The sequence below is a fragment of the Sceloporus occidentalis genome, unplaced genomic scaffold (assembly GCF_023333645.1).
Source record: "Sceloporus occidentalis isolate IW3139 unplaced genomic scaffold, rSceOcc1.0.p SCAF_1, whole genome shotgun sequence".
NCBI classification, from domain to species: Eukaryota; Metazoa; Chordata; class Lepidosauria; order Squamata; family Phrynosomatidae; genus Sceloporus; species Sceloporus occidentalis.
The window spans coordinates 265,975,953-265,994,744 of NW_028316981.1; the positions used below are offsets into that span (position 1 = coordinate 265,975,953).

General features: G+C 38.7%; 1 protein-coding gene across 3 annotated transcripts in view; it reads left to right on the forward strand.

The window, feature by feature from the left end:
• Positions 1-13,917, forward strand: part of KIAA0825 (KIAA0825 ortholog) — a 258,455-nt gene extending 244,538 nt beyond the window's left edge. For 2 of the 3 annotated variants that reach the window (XM_089493054.1, XM_089493079.1), the window contains one exon: positions 11,005-13,917. In XM_089493054.1, the coding sequence (XP_089349180.1) occupies positions 11,005-11,128 (124 nt within the window). In that variant the 3' untranslated portion in view covers positions 11,129-13,917. The remainder of the gene's footprint in view (positions 1-11,004) is intronic. The other variant, XM_089493062.1, reaches the window with a different exon arrangement.
• Positions 13,918-18,792: the final 4,875 nt, after the last annotated feature.

The following is an 18,792-nucleotide window of genomic DNA, read 5'->3' on the forward strand; positions in this document are numbered from 1 at the left end:
CCAAGCATTTATTTATCAGTCCTTAATGGTAAGGTCTTACAAGGTTACTACACCTGAGAGAAAAATATGTAAGACAGGCTTTCTAATTAATCACAAGGAGGGTTCAAGCAAGTCTAAATATTTCTGTGGGTAGAAAAATTATGAAGTCAATTACAAGTTTTGATCAGTAAAACTGCAGCTAATGTATGGTTTATTTCAAGTTACTGTGCTTCAGCATTTTTGGAATTTAGCTTGTCATTCTATACATGAATATACAAATAAAAATATATGATGTTTGCGTACATGCTGTGAATTTGTATCCATACAATCCAGAGAATGACTGACAAAGGAAAAAGCAAAGATTTAAAATTAAACACAGGGAACATGGGAAATTCCCTTATACCAAGTGGAACTATTGGTCCATGTAGCCCAAAGAGTTCTGGAAGTTGTAGTCAAAAGTCCCTAAAGTTCCCATGTACTGCGCCTTTCTGAATAAATGTGGCGGGATACAGGCGGGCAGGGGAAGATGTCTTGGAGGTGTATTCTGCTGAATACGGAGCCTCCAGACCGCCCGCCCTGGGGGCATGGCTCAGGAGATGGGGCTTCCACATGGGGGGCAGTGAAGACGCCTCACCTGGGGCCGTTTCGGACCCGCAGTTTCCAAACCGCCGCCTCGGAGGACGCTGCAAAGAGAGAGGCAGCTTCCTCACGGGCGGCCAAAAACGGGGCTTTTTTTTTTTCCTTTGCCGGCTGGCGGATGCGCAGCTGCGCAGCTGCAGCGCTAAGCAGCGGCGGCAGAAAGCCTATGGGCACATTTAAAGTGCCCAAGCCCCTTTAAAACTTTTCCCCCTGCTCTGCCCAAGAACAATGGTGGTCTCCTGCCAGCTGGTGATCAGCTGGTGTTGGCATCCTTGTCCGCTTGCACTTTGCCAGTGTCACCAGCATCATAGATGCCTCCTCTCCTTTGGTCCCCGCGCTCTTGCTGAATCTGCAATGCACAGCTACAGCTGTCTCCGCTGCCACCGCTGTCCCCCTGCCATCCCCCATCACCTCCCTTGTATATATGTAAATATTTAAAGTTTTAGCGTTTTTTTATTGTTAGGTGAAAATGGCACAGGAATGTGTGTAGGGGTTCACTTTAAAGTCCAAACTTTCCAAGCAGCGCATGCGTACATGTTGCTCTAGGGTTAGGGTTAGGGTTAGGGTTAGGGTTAGGGTTAGGGTTACGAGTCTTAAAATGCGCTGCAGCTGTGCTGCAGCTTCCACACCTGCATGGCAGCTGACGCTGCAATTAAAGCCTGACTGCAAACTGTGCATGTTCCAGGACCCCGACTCATTATGCGACGCAGCAGACACGGAGCTTTTAAATGGGCAACTTAAATTAGCGGCGTAGCAATTCTGGCGTACCGGTGCAGCAGCTTACAGACGGAGCTGCGCAGCTGCGCATCAAACGGAAAAGAAGTGGAGAAAAGCAGCACCTTTTTAATGCCGCTTCTTCCCGCTTGGGGCGTGCGGGGGGCGTGTTCATGGCGGCATTCAGGTAAGGCCCGTCTGAAGGCTCTACTTTCATGACGTCATGAATACATCCCTTTTTGCCCGTCTGTATCCCGCCTGTCTTACTCTGCTCAGAGACATAGCTGTGTTAGTCTGGAATATCAGCATGCAAATTGATCTTGTAGCACCTTTGGGACTAGCTGTGCAAAAGAAGTTGTAGCATACTCTTTCATAGGCTTGGACTGCATCTGTACTGAAAAAATAATGCACTTTGACACAGATTTAACTGCCATGGCTCCATCCTATGGAATCCTGGGATTTGTAGTTTGTGGTGGCACCAATGCTCTCTGAGATAGAAGGCTAAATATCTCATAAAAGTACACTTTCCACAATTCTGTAGCATTGATCCATGGCAGTTAAAGTGGTCTCAAACTCTATTATTTCTGCACTTCAGATAAAACATTAATCTACTTCTCAGCTTGAGATCTTGCTTAAAGAAGCAGAAAATCTTGGTTTCTTATATTCATTCATTTATTCTAAATATTTGTTTGTTTTCGAAACTGATACCTAACTTTTATTTCTAAATTAAACATCCATCACCTTATCAAAAAGGCCACAAAAACACAGAATGCTGTAACTAGTTGCGTTGAAGTTCTGTCTCATTCTTGCTTTTCACATACTATTCATGCATAGGGCTCCCAACTATTGTTGGTATTATGATCTTGTATTGTACAACAGTCAGCCCTCAAGTTACACTGGGCTTAGGGATGCAGTGCCTGCCTCCACAAAAGTGGGAAAAATGCAAATATAGTCCCATTATTTTTTTTAACCTTCCATCAAGGATTGACCATAGAATCACACTGGATGACCTACAGATGCCTAGAAAAATGTTCTATCTAGGCATCTATAGGTCCTATAACACAATTCTATACCATAGAATCAAATTGGAGGACATACAGATTCCTAGAGAGAACTTGCTTTTTCTGTATTGGGGAAAATATAGTAACCCATGAATAATGGAATCTGTGAATGTATAATCTGCAAATGTGGAGGGATGGCCGTATATGCACTGTGTTTTAAATTGTGTTTGGAAGTTATTTTTGCATGGCAAGCAGGACTCGGCACTGAAGTAACTGGGAACAATATCTGCATGACTTTAAGCCAGGTAGTTAGTGCCATTGGTCTGTGTCTTGATTTTATACTCCACTGTTGGACTGCATATAGAGATGAACCATATTCAGATAAAGTGCTAGTAGCTGTAATTGTGCCTGAGGGTTTCTTCAAATACCAAATTATTGTACTATGCATTCATGTCAGCTGCTATGGTTTTATCCTATGGAATCCGAGGGTTTACAGTTTAGCAAGGCTTTTTAAAAGATTTCTCACCCAACAAGCTCCAGTGCTTCACCAAACTGCAAACCCCACGATTTTGTAGTAAGCAGCTATGGCAATTAAAGTAGACTCATAGTGCTATAATTCTGCAGTGTGGAAGGATGTCAAGAAACCAGGGAACATGCATGTGATAACTGGGGCTGCATCCACACTGGAGAAATAACCTGGTTTGGCACCGCTTTAACTGCCCTGGCTCAAGGCTATGGGATTCTGGGGGTTAGAGTTTGTTGTGGCCCAGAGTGGAAGCTGCTAGGGCAGTTAAAGCAGTGCCAAACTGGGTTATTTCTCCAGTGTGGACACAGCATGGGTTTCCAGTTTGAAGCACTGCTACTTGTAATTAGAAAGAGGAGGAGGAAGAACAGCAGCAGTTTGGGAATAGAGGCAGAGGCATTGGCTTTTTGCAGGATGAAAACAGCAGGATGAGGGTAAGGTTTATAACCCTTTATAAAAGGCAGTGAAAGCATGCTAAAAAGTGAGTATTCCTCCACAATGAGAAATAATAGAGGAAAGGTTTGGTCAGTGATTAGGTAGTTTTTAAAAAAGCATGTTTGAGATTCCCCTGAAACATCAGTTAACAGTTTATGGGAAATTCATTCGAATATATATTTAATTAAAATCCTTTATTGTAATATTTTCCAAGCCTTCTGATACACAGTCTTTGCAACTGTAGTGTTTAAAATGATTAGATAAATACTTACTTTATGATTTACCTTGCCTGCATATGTTAAGGTTATTTTTTATCTTGGAGGCAGTTTTCATTTTGTGTCAGTTTTCCACACAAAATGCTTTGTCTAAAAAAAATGTTAAAACATGCAAGAAACTAATGCTATCAGTTAATATTAGTACAACCGTAAAGAAAGGGAAATGTGTTTTTGTTGCAGATGAGACTAAATTTTTCCATATGCTCACCAAAGTAAATTGCAGGCTAGCAAAGCTGACTTTAAAATGTAGACTGGGTCTTTTGTGTGAAGAAATTACTTGAAAAAATAATGCATTAACTACTCTAGGCACAGTATTGTCAGAAGCATGATTCAGTGCCACAACATAGAGAACTCCCAGCAAACTTAAGAAAATAGGATTACAAAGGAAACAATTACAAGAGAAAAGACTAAAAAAACCAACATAAATGTATATTCCCTCACCACTAATGGAGTCCTACATGAAATGACTTAAGTTTTTTCATTAACACAGTAGTACCAGGCATCAGTCACCTTCACTGAATACCTATCTTTAGTTACAATTTTTACCTACATTTTTGTCTCTAGCAATTGTGTTCATATGGGATTAAGTCTAGTAAAAAAAATCAAATACTTTTATATTATAAAAATTGATATTATTGCTGCATTTGCTGGTTAGCATGGTAGTTTGTCTCAGAGAAAGTGGCAGCATTCGATTTCTCTGAAGTAACATGGAACACCATCCTGGCTGTTGCTGAGGAAGGGAATAAATTCAGGAAAGGTAAGCCAGGGTTTTAACCCCATGTGATAGGGTCGTCCTGTGTGTATGTGTCTATGGTCCAAAACATACTGCAGAAATCATCTAGTTTGAGACCGCTTTAACTGCCTTGGCTCAGTGCCAGGGAATCCTGGGAATTGTAGTTTATTGTGGCACCAGAGCTCTCCGACAGAGAAGGCTAAATGTCTCATAGAACTATTTCTGCAGTATGTTTTGGATGGAGCAAGCTTGTTTTCTGCTGTTCCAAAGAGTAGGACATGGAGCAATGCATTCGAACTACAGGAAAAGAGATTACACCTCAACAATAGGAAGAACTTTCTGACAATAAGAGTTGTTCAACAGTGGAAGATGCTTCCTCTGAGAGTGGTGGAGTCTCCTCCTTTGGAGATTTTCAAACAGAGGTTAGATGGCCATCTATCAGGGGTGCTTTGATCGTGTCTTCCTGCATGAAAGTGGATTGGACTGAATGGCCTTTGTGTCTTTTCCAGCTCTATAATTGCATAGATTCAATCAATGGGTAATGGGAAGGTGCATGGATGAGTTTTGTGGTATTATTAGGTACAGCTCTGAGCAGTACTAAGTCACTGAAACGTTGCTGAGATTTTAGAACTCAAAGAAGAGCATGGAGAGCTTTGGGAGAATGAGGGTTGCACCAGTCCTAGTTCTACCGATGGAAGCAGTTCTGTCGGTGCCTTGGATCCTGGCCATATCGATCATGGTCCGGCCAAAACCCATCTAATCAAAATTCCATTCATATTAATAGATGAGATAGACACATGCTTAAACTTCTTCTATTGGGATTAATGGGATTTCAAAATGCTTGACTGTATTTTAACTAAGTCTATAGAATTAGGCCTAAAAGTAACTACAGTATAAGAAGTGTGGTGGAAGTAAATTTGTCCTAGTAAATTTTCATAAAACTTGTACAACATGATGACTAAGTTAGTCATAAACAGAATGCTCAATAATGGCATCATGATTTGGACCAAGCCACTGGACAGCAGATTTAATTAAATATTTCACCATTTGAATTTGATCCTAGGTTAATAATGTGCCAGCTACAAATTTAAAGGCATTTACTGAGAGCTACATTGTTGCTCTTAATTTGAAACAAGACAGGTTGAATGTTGGCTGTTCAACTGATGGAGCCAGGATTTTAAAATGAATTCATTCATATTACTTGAACTTGTAGATCATCACATTTTTGCCAGCTGCTACTGCCAAAATAATGGCTGTGCATTTTGGATATGCTAATAAAGGCATCTTCTGTTATGGACATCTCTAGTACTATAAATGTTGTATTTTGCCTTCTATTTGGACAGAGAGACATGTGTTTTTTGTGTTGTTTTTTTTAAAAACCCATTTTGGAACAGTAATGATAATTTGCTTCTTTGGCTCCTGCAGTTTGTTATGCTATAGAGTTGCTTTAAAAATAATCGTGTAATTATTTCTAAGAAATAAGCAAGTTACACTTGATAACACTCCTAGTGTTTCATTTATTTATTCACATTGGTAAAATGGGCCACAGAATATGTTCATTTTAATCTGTGTGGGCAGGGGTGGGGAATAGCTTGATCATGGGGACAAATATCAGCACGAGAGGTATAATTTAGTAAAGGACAGGGAAAAGGCATTGAACCTAATCCAGTGCTAGTCAGAGGCAACATGCTGGGATGTGTCTTCACACTGACTGACTTATTGTGACACTATCTCTCTCTGTATCTCTGTGTGTGGGTTGGCAAGATTTATTTGGAGGTGCTAACAGAGTATGTTTGGAAGCATGTATATTTTCTCCCAAAATGAATTTTCTTTTGCAAGTTGCCAAAATTTAAATACTTTAAAATTGTATAGAAACCCTTGTATGCTTATGGAGCAAGGAGAAAATTATTTGCATTATTTATTCTTGCATGCAGAAACAATGTAAGCAAAGATTTACATCAGTACTATAAGACCTGCCTTTAAATATGTTATGTTAGATGACACAAAAAGGGGACAAACATCTTGTAAAGGCATTTGATCTGGGATGATAGGCAGCTCAACAGCATATACTTCACAGGGCTGGATAATATGATTTTAACATTAACAAAAACAAGAATCAAACAGCTGTAACAGCGATATACACAATCTCTAAATATTTTATATTGAACGGTATTATAGAATAGTCATAGTGTCATATAAATATATAGGCTATTATCAGGGTATGCATGGCAAGGTTCTTCAATGTTTACTTGAGAGGATGTTGTGCTGTTTTCTCCCACCTAAAATATAGCTGGTACTGTATTGGATGAACAGTACATCTGAACAGATCTAATCTACTCAGTTTGCTGTAAGATGCTGTACATATGCACACACACGGAGGGAGGGAGCCTGGGTTCAACAAGGACTGGTCTTCCAAAACATTAAGAAGAATGTATTTACTGTAAGACCATGGAATGGACTGCCCTGGACGGTGGTGGACTCCCCTATTTTGGAGATCTTTAAACATAGGTTGGATGGATACTAGGGGGTGCCGTGGTGCAGACCACACTGGGTGGCAACCCAAAGGGGGGTGCAGCTGGTGGGGTGGTATACTCTGGGGGAGCGGCCAGCTGCCTTCCAGGTCCTGCACGACCATGACCACATGGGACTCAAAAGTCTTGAAGAGGATGGCTGCTTTCCAAGTCCCACTTGGCCATGATCACGTGGGACTCAGAAGGCTGGGGGGTGCTGAGAGGGCGCCATTGTACATGCTGTAGCAGCGAGGTGGGGGAGTGCCCTTTTGGCCACATCCCCCAGAAGTCCTTTCCCCCAAAGCCTTGTCTCCCCACACTGGATGACACTCTGGGCAGGGAGGCCACTGGATGGACATCTTAGAAGGGTGCTTTAGTTGTGCATTAGTTGTTCAAGATGGCTCTTGTGGTCCCTTCCAGCTCTAAGACCGAGATTCTAGACTAGTGTAGAAATGATATAGCACAGTAGCATCACTGTGTGGTTGGAGGGTGTGTGGACTGCACCAGGTGACACCCCACCCTCCTTATTTGCCGTGGTTTGGTTTTCCTTGGATTCTTGGAAGAACCAGGCCGCAGCAAGCAGGTGGAAGTCTTGCCCCTTCCCCTGCCCAGTAGCCCCATCCCCAGCATGGCTGGGGATGCCACTGGTATCCCTAACTCCCTAATCCTGTACAGTATAAGTGTAATTTCCGTAGGACCTGTTTTCAACCTCATAGAGTATGAACTAAGAACAAGTGAACTGTGAATCAGATGAATGCCTTACTTTAGTTTCGTCACACTGTTCAGTACATGAATAAGGATGCATAGCCAAATATGGATGTCAATGTTAATGCAAGACTCACATCACTGGTCAACTTCAGTTTGAATCTTCTTTTCCCTGAACCCTCAATGGCCATAATATTAGTGTTATTACAACAATCTAACATTATGTAAGAAATGGTACCTGCAACTATCTGTTTTCCTCCACAATCACCTTCCAATAACAAACCTGCAGGTTGGAACTCTTTAATTATTTCATTAATAAATAAGCAGTATTTAGAAAATATTTTTCAATGCCTTATATACAATTAACATTAAACATACAAACTACATTAAGTGAACTGTCAGAAAGAAAAGCAATAAATCTAGAGCATGAAAAAGCTATTTGGAGAGGACTGCTGTGAGGAAGTGCCTTTAGAAGCTGGCTGTTGGGGGCGGGGTGAAGAGCAGCTTGATAGTTAAAAATGTAGAGTCAGTTGAAGTTAAAAATGTAGTTATGTCAGTTATGTCTGTTGGTCTGGTCTAGTCTAGTCAGGGACAGATTGGTGGTTGTAATAGGGCTACATTTGCACTGTAGAAATAATCCAGTTTGACACCACTTTAATTGTCATGGTTCAGTGCTATGGAATTCTGGAGACTCTTGTTTGTTGAGGCATCAGATCTCTCTGACAGAGAAGGCTAAATACCTCACAAAACTACAAATCTACAAATCCTAGAATTCCAAAGCATTGTGCCATGACAGTTAAAGTGGTGTCAAACTGGATTATTTCTGCAGTGCAGATGCAGTTTATGAGATAAGGGAGTGGTTAAAATCCAGCCAAGTATTTGATTTTAATGTAGCCATACTAAGCTTGAAATTAACTCACAGAAATATTATTTCTGTATGTTTCTCAATAAACGTTACTGTTTGTTTTACAGTGGTTGACTGATTGAAGTGTTTACTATAAGTGTAAAGAAGAACATACACGCTACTTAAAATATTGAAAGTGGTTTATGGAGACACTTTGGAACCTAACACTAATACCTTTTAAGTATAATGTTAAAAGTGTAAAAGCAAGGCAAGTGTTAGTAACAGGAAGCCTTCTGAGGTTGGAAAATAAAAGCAACCTGGTCTTTAACAAGGTCTTGTCATAAGTACCATGCCTGAATTTCTCAGTATGGAGAATTTGGGGAGTTGTCATCCACAAACAGAACTTTTCCAACTTTCAAACAACTAGTAATGCGGAACTTGAATGGCCAGTTTTGTTAGAGAAAAGCTACTTAAGGTGGAGACGGTTTCAAGGGGAAATCAGCACTGTGTGTTTCTTTGTGATGTAAGTCTTCTTTTTTCATTTGTGGCTTTCTGTTGCACCACTTCCCCAATTATACCATGGAGAGCAGCTGGAGGCAGATTTGCAGCAGAAAAATGGCATGTGGTGAAAAGGGTTAAACACATGCTTCTCCAGCTTCAGATCAACTGCTCCTGCTACATTCTTACAAAAAGTATTATCTGTCTGGGTTTCACATGTGTAATTGCTTGTAAAATTAGTTCTGTCTTTACAGTGATGGTGCAAAAATTCATGAGACAATATATGTGTATTGAGATGTTATATTAGTGTGAAGCATTATTATTCAAATGGTGCAATAAACACTCGGGACATTACATCTGGGAGACAAACAGAATAGTTTAGCAGACCTAGAGCAACTTTGCAGATACAGGTGACATCACACAGCTCAGAAAATAAACTCTACTGGAAGCATTTAATAATAATAATAATAATATAATAATACATTTTATTTATAGACCGCTATTCCGCAATGATCATAGCGGTGTACAGTAAAAAATTGCAATACAATACAAAATACAATGTGACAGTTAAAGGAGGGAGAAGTCTCGTCCTTCAGGCAGTCCCTGATGTTGCTGGGTCTGCCTGATGGCTCCCTCTGAGGCCAAGATGACAGTTGAGGGGCCTCTTCCTTTAGCAGCCATTTATAAATCTATGTACAATTAAACCTGCGAGTAACATTTAAAAGCAAGTATTACACCAGCCATTAGGTCTGGTTGTAGGAGTAAGAAGCCTTTGAGCCTCATTAATGCAAACCAAATACTATTATTTATAGTTTTAAACACTTCTACAAATTTTAAATCTGTTTTCAATACCTTATATTCTTTAATATATTTTTAGCTTATTTAAACTACTATATACCCTAATATAGGACTGCATATAAATATTTTAATAAATAAATAAATGATAAAAGAAACAGTCATTAACAGTAATTAGTGAGAATAGCGTAGGTACTCTGTTATGTGCCACTCAGGACAACTATAGTAGTCCTAGCTTTAAATGAAGCAAAGAACATTGTTTTGATGCTATTCTTGTGATGCTTTGAATCCAAATTGAATTAATCACCCTTCAGTCCCATTGAAATCAATGTGAAAAGTAAGCTGTTACTGAGATCCACTGAGTGGTATCCAATAGGGACTAACCAGTGGCGAACAACCATCACTGGTGAATTGGATTCGCCTTCCTTTGCAGCTTCCCTCATTTGATTGTAAAGGATAAAGAAAAGGAAGTCATGCTGCACAAGCAGATGTCTGCTTGAATTATGTTAAATACAATCTACATATGTCTGACCTAATCTGGATCCACTTGATCTTTTGTGGCCATTTGGTACATATTAAAATAAATGAGTAAAGTGAGCATACATTACAGATTAATTGAGTTGAACAATATCACAACTGTTTTATTCTTAATCTCATGCTTTCTTTTGCAAAAAATAATACTTAGTAGTAAAAATAATACAGAATGGCTGCATCTGCAATGCGGAAATTATCCAGTTGACACCACTTTAAGTGCTATGGCTCAGTGCTGTGGAATTCTGGGAATTGTAGTTTTGTGAAACTTTTACCCTTCTTTGTAAGAGAGCTCTGGTGCCACAACAAACTATAATTCTCAGAATTTCATGGCATTGAGCCATGGCAGTTAAAGTGGTGTCAAACTGGATTATCTCTTCAGTGAGGATATAGCCTCTGTGTTCTGTGCTTTTTAAAAATTGTAGAGAGCTTAGACCTAGTCCATTACGTTCTCATTTAGCCATCTGAGAAGGACAAAAGGTTCACACAAATGGGGACAGGTTTGCAGAGTATGGAAGACAACAGAGGTTGAAATATCTGAAGAATGCAAGTAGTGTGCAGAGAAAAGTTTCACATATGGATTGTTCAGTGCATTTTGACCCATGTCTTATAAAGACCAATTATAAATTAGATATATTGAGTATGCAAAGTATGTGTTGAGAAATTGCATATTTTATGTAGTTAAGAATAATAAATTGCTTCCACCAAATACATTAAAACCTTTTAATAACATCTGTTGTTTATTTAACAAATAGGCTAAACATGTCAGCAAAAAACTTATTAATTTGTAGAAATACAAGAAGTGTATTTTTTTTATTTCAGGTGGGAGATGAAAGAAAGAGAAGTACTAGAAGAAGAGGAAAAAGTGATGGTGGAACATTTAAAAATGCTTTATCTTACACCAACCTCTCTTGCCTCGGAAGATAAAGCAGAACAGGGAATGTGACAAGCATACTTATTTGTTACTCTTAAAATCAAAGACGTAAAGTTACCTGCAATACCTTGATAACTGATGACATCCCAAAGAAACTCTTTGTCATTTTGTTTGTTTTACTTGTACTATTTTCTAGAGTAAGGCGCTCACTGTATTTTATATCTTGTTATTTTAGTTTGTAGTTATTTTTCCTTGTAAGCAATATTAGAAAACTAAAATAATTCTTAAATTCTTTATATTACATAAAGTAAATTTTAAAGATGAAATTGTTAGTATACCAATGAATGCTTAATGATTTTGAGATACTCTAGGAACTTAGGGTATGCCAATATTTACACATAGCTGTCAAGTGTCTATGCACAGGCATGGTATAATACATGGAAGTACTATTTCACACTTTAATAAAATAGATGCACAGTCATTCAAGGCCATATTATGTCTCTCAAATTTAAAACATGCTTTGCTATTGAAAACAATTTGGCACCTTGACCACCTGAGCAGATAGCTTATTAAGGTCCCAGTTCTACACATATATATCTGGAAGTAAATCCTATTGAACTAAGTGGAGCTTACCTCTGAGCGACACATATAACATTGCATGGTGCGAGTACGATGTCTATTGGTGTTTGAGCATTCAGAAGGCAAACATCCAGCAATCAAAGCTCTCTTCCAAGTTTATTTTTAGGACTTGCCCTAAGGAAATGAAAACTGCTTTATACCTGGATTGCCAGAATAGTTCAGAGGTGGGACTTTCATTTGTTTTCATTTTACTTGGCCGAATGCAATTATTCTAGCCTCTTCTCTAGAAATCCTGACACTCTGATCTACATTTAGCAGCAGTGGGAGTTTATAAAGGTGAGAGTGACAGATAAAGAACTCTGCCTGAATTACTAGTACCTGCAGCTTAAGAAGCAAAACCAATGAGCTGTATGTATATTTATTCCTTTATATTTGCATTCTCAGACTTTAGATACAGAGTGTATATGTCTACAGAGGGAAATAGCCAAAGAATAACAGTAAAAGTATAAAATATCATAATTCACCTTTTGTTCTTACTTCAGCATCGTGGGGCTGCGGGGATTTACATTCTAGTGTTGTAAAAAGTTCTTCTTTTAGTCAAGCCATTTCATGAATTTTTCTATAAAAACAGCCAGAAGGTTGCAGTTCCCTCTTCTTCTTATCACCATCATCATTATAATCATCATAATCATTTATTTATTTATATATATAGTGCCATCACCATACATGGCGCTATACAAAAGAATAACATAACAGTTCCCTATCCTCAAGTTTACCATCTAATTAAAACATGACACAAAAGAAAAGGGGGATGGTGGGGTGGGGGGGATTAAGTCCAACAGATGCTGGCTGTAGTTCTCTCCCTCCAAGGCCACAGCAGTGGTAGTTGGGATGGGAGAAGGGCCTTCCATCTGGTTCTGCGCCTAGGCATGATGGAACTGTTGGAAGCAAAGAGGCATCAATACTTGGATAGAGCCATTAAGTAACAGAGGGGGCTGTAGAAAGTGTCCCTGCCCTTTGTTTCACCTCTGTTTCTTTCTCTGATCTACGTACTGAAGCCCTTTTGCGTTCTTCTTACCTGCAGAGGTCCCCTTCCCCTTTCCCCAACAGTTAGTTAGTCCTTTGTCTCCCTTTGTCTCGGAAGGGAGCAGCCATGCCTCATGATGGATGCTAGCCAACTTCCACAAATGAGAGCCAGCCTTATCTGTTAAGGTTTAGGTAATAATCTGTCCATTTCCTTTCTTATCCCAATATGGCTTTCCAATAAATGTAAGTTTTGGGTTTTTTTCTTAACCTACAAGAACATCCTGAGCATTTTCTTCTGTTTCTCCCACAAGCCCACATTGCATTGGCTTTGCTGCTCTCTGCTTGATATGGATACCAAATATGCCTACAGGAAATGTACCTGCTTCGTCTCTCCCTCAGAGGCCAAGGCAGTGGCAGTAGGGATGGATGGAGGGGCCTGGGAATAATGGCATCTCTCTTTTCATGACCCCTCAATCAACTGTATTTCTACAAATACAGTCGGCCCTTGGTATCTGCAGACTTGCCATCCATAGATTCAAGCATCCACAGACAGCAAGCCCACATTGTCCCCAGAGGTGGCATCTACCCATGGTCACATCACCATTCAAGACAGCCCCCGTTGTCCTGTGGCGGTGTGTGCATGTGGCCTTGCTATCGTTAAGTTCTGTTGTCCCCAATGGCAGAGCAGTCACATGCACGCACCATCATGGGACAGTGGGGGCTATCCCTAATGGCCCATGGGCACGCACTGCCATCGGGGACAACATAGGCTTGAGCATGAATTTTGGTATCTGCGGGGTGGTGGTGGTCCAGAACAGATCCCCTGCGGAGACCAAGGGCTGACTGCATTTACTATGGTTTTTGAGGTGGAACCCTTGTTCTATTTAATATGAGAACCCCAGAGGCTGTGAATCTCCCAGGAGAACACCCATATCTTGTTCATATCCCTAGTACTTTTACTGGTGAACAAACCTAGAATGGATCTTCCCCAGAAAACAAGATGAAGACATATATATTAAATTGTTCAGTGGAAAGCTGTGATCAGAGGCTTTATAAAATTATAAACTTAGATGAAGAAATCCATTTAAGTTTCTGTTGGAAAGACATTTGAAGCCTAGGTTCCATGCTTTCAGCAGCTACCCAAAATACATCCAGCAATTCCATGTTGTTGAACTAGGGTTTAACAAGGTAAATTGGACTCTATTTGTATTTCTGTAAGTGTGTATCACCTATTAAACAAAAATAAAATCCAACTATTTGCCCTTCTTGTATAAATAGCACAACGTAGCCTGTCACATTACTGGCATTTTCTTTCATTCCTCTTGTTACACATCATGAAAAATGCGAGGTTTGTATTCTATTATGTTTGTGTACATAATTTATTTAGTCAGTCAGTCAATCTTTATTGGACATACGACAACAACAAACATTTACAATAAAAACTTCAGGATCGTTATTAAAATTTAAGCCATGTTGCCTCCACCAGAAAATTGGCCATTAGCCTGGAAATATGTGGGTTCCAATCTTCCAATAAGTATGAATTTATTTAAATAGCTGATGCCACTGGTTGTGCTGGCCATGTGCCGTAATAATAAACATTCAATGCCACTGGAAGTCATTTTGGTGCAAGTAATAGGGGGAAAAAGGTGTTCCTTCATAACTTTTAAAATATGGCTAAGGAACTAGGGAGAGGAGTCAAAGGCGATGACAAAATATATATACTTAACTTCAATAGCTACTGTCCTTGCAAACGCTCTGTGATCTCTCATTTTTTCCAAAGCCATTTTGTAGGCTCCATGGGTAACAAAGCTATTGATTCCAGAACTACTCCAGATTGTGGGAGGAAGGTTTTTTTTAATTCATTGCTCCACCCTCCCAGCAGTCCAAAGCCAAGCACAATATCTGCTCCTTTCAATTAGTTTCCACTTTGGAAACATTCTATTTTCTTCTCAGCTAGCAGACTCCATCTGACCCAACAGCACCGGTGTTTACTAAGGCATGCCAGTGATGAATAGCTAAAGAGTTCTTTTAGAGAACTTTTGAAAATGTCGGTGTTAGATGAAATGCTATTCCTAAACAAATGATTACAGAAGGGTATTTCAGAGAAAAGGCTAATTTCCCCTGGAGTGGGGAGGGGAAATTACATTTTATGTAACAGAGACTTTGAAGAAAATGAAATGGAGCACAGGCAGAGCAAAGTTGTGGTTCTAATACATTACTGAATGTATTATTTTCACTTGTAATAATTTTAAGACATGGGATATATATTATTTGTCAAGATACCTGAGTGCATATTCTTATGTTTATACTGTAATAAATCCAAGTTGGTGGGTTTTTGCAATTTGTCACATAGGCAAAAAGCCCAATAACCACCACTGGCACATGGGACAGCTTGCAGACTGAGATTTCTGTATTTTAGCATAAAGACATGGTTCCAAAAACTGAGGGAAAGAAAACTCAAACAAAAGTTAATAGATCCAGTCCAAGATGCCAGGATATGTCCTCGATTACTTTGCTGTGTTTAAACCGCTATTTACAGTGTTCCATTTTATTATCACTCAAGATGAACTAATATCCATAGAAATTCATTTTAAAAATAGCAGTACTACTTTTGACTTGGGAGAATATGCCAAGTTAGCATCCAAGTTAGATTTATTAAAAATAAAAACAACAGTTCTGATTACTGAAGAAATAACAAATAAAACCCAGAATCAACAGTCAAACCAACTTCATGCTATAGCTCAAATAAAGATTTTTCTCCTAGTTCTTGTATTTGGTTAAAGTCAGCACCAGTAAAATATTGTTGAAAAGAGTCTTCCACAGCCAGGCATCCAAAACTGAAAAGGCCATATGCCCATTTGTCATCTGCCATATCTGCTAAGCCAAAGGTACACCCAAAGAAGGGCTTCTGAAGGCCTTTATTTCCCAGAAGTTTCACATGGGAGAAGGCAGTTGTTTAGATATCTAAGTCCCAAGTTTTAAAGGATTAGTATCTCATGAAGTGGTCTGAGAAAAACACCAAGCCTTTACTAGCTTTTCACTCAAGCATTTGCAAAAGTTTGAGCCTTTTGCAAGTACTTCATGCAAATATTTGCAAAACACTTCAAGGTACTTGCTTCAAGGAGCCTTTGCTTCCACCTTCAAACTTTGAACAGTGATATCAGTTCTGTAGTTAATTTTGTAGCCTCAGCAGCTGTATTTCTTTTCGCTTTAAACACATTGCTTGCAATTTCTAGGAGGATAGTTTTGTTTTTTACTGAAAGTGAATAATTTCCACCTTTTCACTCTCCATACCACTTAAGGTATCATAAACCTGTCATATGTTCAAAGCTCCTGCTATTAAGACTTTGAGGGTAAGGATAAGAACCCGACTAACTCAAAGTTTGCCTCATACCCACTGGTCAACTGTTAGAGTATGTCTTTTAAAGTGGAATGACCAAATAAAGTACCAATACATTTATTTTTTGTGAGGAGTGTTGCAATCGCTCAGTGCTTTGAGCTGGAAGTCTTGGATGGAAAAAATTTCTTGAACTGTGGTTCAGACTTCATGAAAATAGTTGCCTAAATATTTGTTGCAACTGAGCTTACAAAAAGCCCAGAACTTTCTTCATTAGTAGATTGCTGGACTAAACTGATTGTTAAAACTCAGAGAAATGGCAGCTGTCACTTGATTTAAAAAACCATAAGACATTTTAAAATGGATGTGTTAGACTTTTTATTTCTAATATCACTGTGGTGTTTTTAAATTTTTTGCAATAGGTGTTTTAGTTGTATAATTAATTTATTTTCTAGTATGTGTAACTGATTGTGTTTTTATTAAAACATTTTAAATTATGTTGGAAGCCACCTTGCATCCCATCCCAAGGAGGAAAGTAGGATATAAATCAAATAAATAAATAAAAGCACAAGTCCATAACTAAGTGTCTACTGAGAAGTAAGCCCCATTTGGTCAATGTGACTCCCAAGAAGTTGATATAGGATTGCAATATTAATTTAATCAACTCTAAGATGTAATCCTACACACAATTATTAGAAGTAAGTCCTGCTGAATTTACTGGGGTTTATGTCTCAGTAAGCATATATGGGACTGACTTACTGAGCAATAAAAGCTACAAATATTTATATAATTATGAAATAATGTGCTTGATCCATGAGTTTGGACATGCTTAGACTAGAGTCTCTGAAATCATTGGAAACAAAACCTACTATTGGTTTCAAAGGGACCATTCTAGACACGAGCAAGATTGGATCAAACTTCATCTTTCTGAAGAAAGAAGCTAATTGAGTTGTCCTGTTTCTTTGAGGAATAACAAGCACAAGAAAAAAAGACATTCGTTAATTTCTAAAATGCCTTATGCAGTACAGGCTTCATGTCATGTCAAGTCCTGAGCAACACAAGTCCTGTTGTACTTGTATTTGAATCTTGGTGTCTGTACTTGTATCTTTTTGAAATGCTGCTGCATACAATAAGTTCCCTCACATTACCTTTTAAAGGACTACAATAGTTGCAGTAGTAAAAATCATAATTCATAATACATATCTATCACAATTCAATAGTTTTAAATGCTCCAAGTCCCTTCATGTCAGAAGCATCAGGATGAGAAAGAATCTTTTAATATGTTTATCTATGTAGCGATGACAAAGTTAATGTGGAGAGCCTTTGCTTATATTCTTGGCAGACTAAAACTTGAAATGAAAATAAATGACCTATTCTTGAATTTGAGACGGTTCTTTTATGTTCCATTGGTAGTCTGCAGTTCTGAATGGGCAAAGAAACAACCTTTTTTGGCATGCTTTCTACATGCAATGTAAATTCATCCCGTACACACATTGTTATGACACATGCAGGCTGACAAACTGATTCTGAAAAATGCAAGCATTGCCTACAAAGTGCTAGATGTGCTTAACAACCAACTAGGTAACAGAGCTGAGTGTATTCTTGATCTTGCATGATCAGACATCAAGAACACATGCTCTCTAATGTAAAAATTACAGCTTTCAGTTTCTGAATTTGGTAATTATTTAGTTACTGGCTAGAAGCACTGCCTCTAAAAAAAGTCCATCTATATCAAAAAGCAAAATCACTTTGGTCATCTAGGAGTTGCTTCTGCTTTTTCTTATTGGTAGTTTATTAAAATGTATTTAACATTAACAGTGACTAAAGTTATAGAATAAATTTTTCAAATTGTCATGCTCAGAAAATGAAGTATATCATCTCTTTGGGTGATACAAACTTATCTAGAATATGCCTTTAAAGATTTAGTTTTACCCATGTTTTAGCTACTTAATTTTGGTGAATTCAGTGCCTTATCTTCACACAATTAAAGTAAGGCGAAAGGAGGAGGAAGAAAAAAAAAATGGAGGGAAGGAGAGGAAAGAAAAGTTTTGTTAGGAGAATTACATCCAAGCAAAGTAGATCTCAATGGCTGCTACTTCTTGATATTATAATCATCATCATCAAAACAAAACAAACAAAAACCAAAGGATGTTCTATACTACACAGAATGTATATAAGGTATTCCTTTGTTTTCTAATCAACAATATTGAGTGGAAAGTTGGATTTCCAAAACCACTTTTACCAATTTCAGCCAAAGATCAAACCCAAGCTGCATATCTCGTTTAATGCTGTTAAAACTGCAATTCAATAATATTCCTAGTGTTCAATGAAAAACTCACAAATTGTGCCAAGTGTCATTTATTTTTGGTACCTTGCCTAATGTCCTAAAGTATCCTACAGTGCCAAAATTTATTAATACCCCACATCCTACGCCATGAATTCCTACTTTTTACAAGCAGAGGTATCTGTGATATCCAACTGCAAAGGGATCTTACAGCACCTTTGGTACTAATGGTGCAAAAGAAGTATAGCATAAGCTTTTGATAGATTTGCGGGCTGTCTGCAAAAGCAATAAAATGCAGTTTCACCCAATGTTGAAACCTACCTGTTTAAATGATGCACAAGGACAACACAGGAGGAATCCAGGACAAAGCTAAACATCAGAGCAAAATAACCCCCAGGTAGTTCAAACTGGAAAGTGTGAACTATTGAACCAGCATGTGGACTGTGCACCGTTGCAGTAATGGGAAGGTGCTGTCACCATTTCTGCCCATAATTTTGTCACCTGCTCATG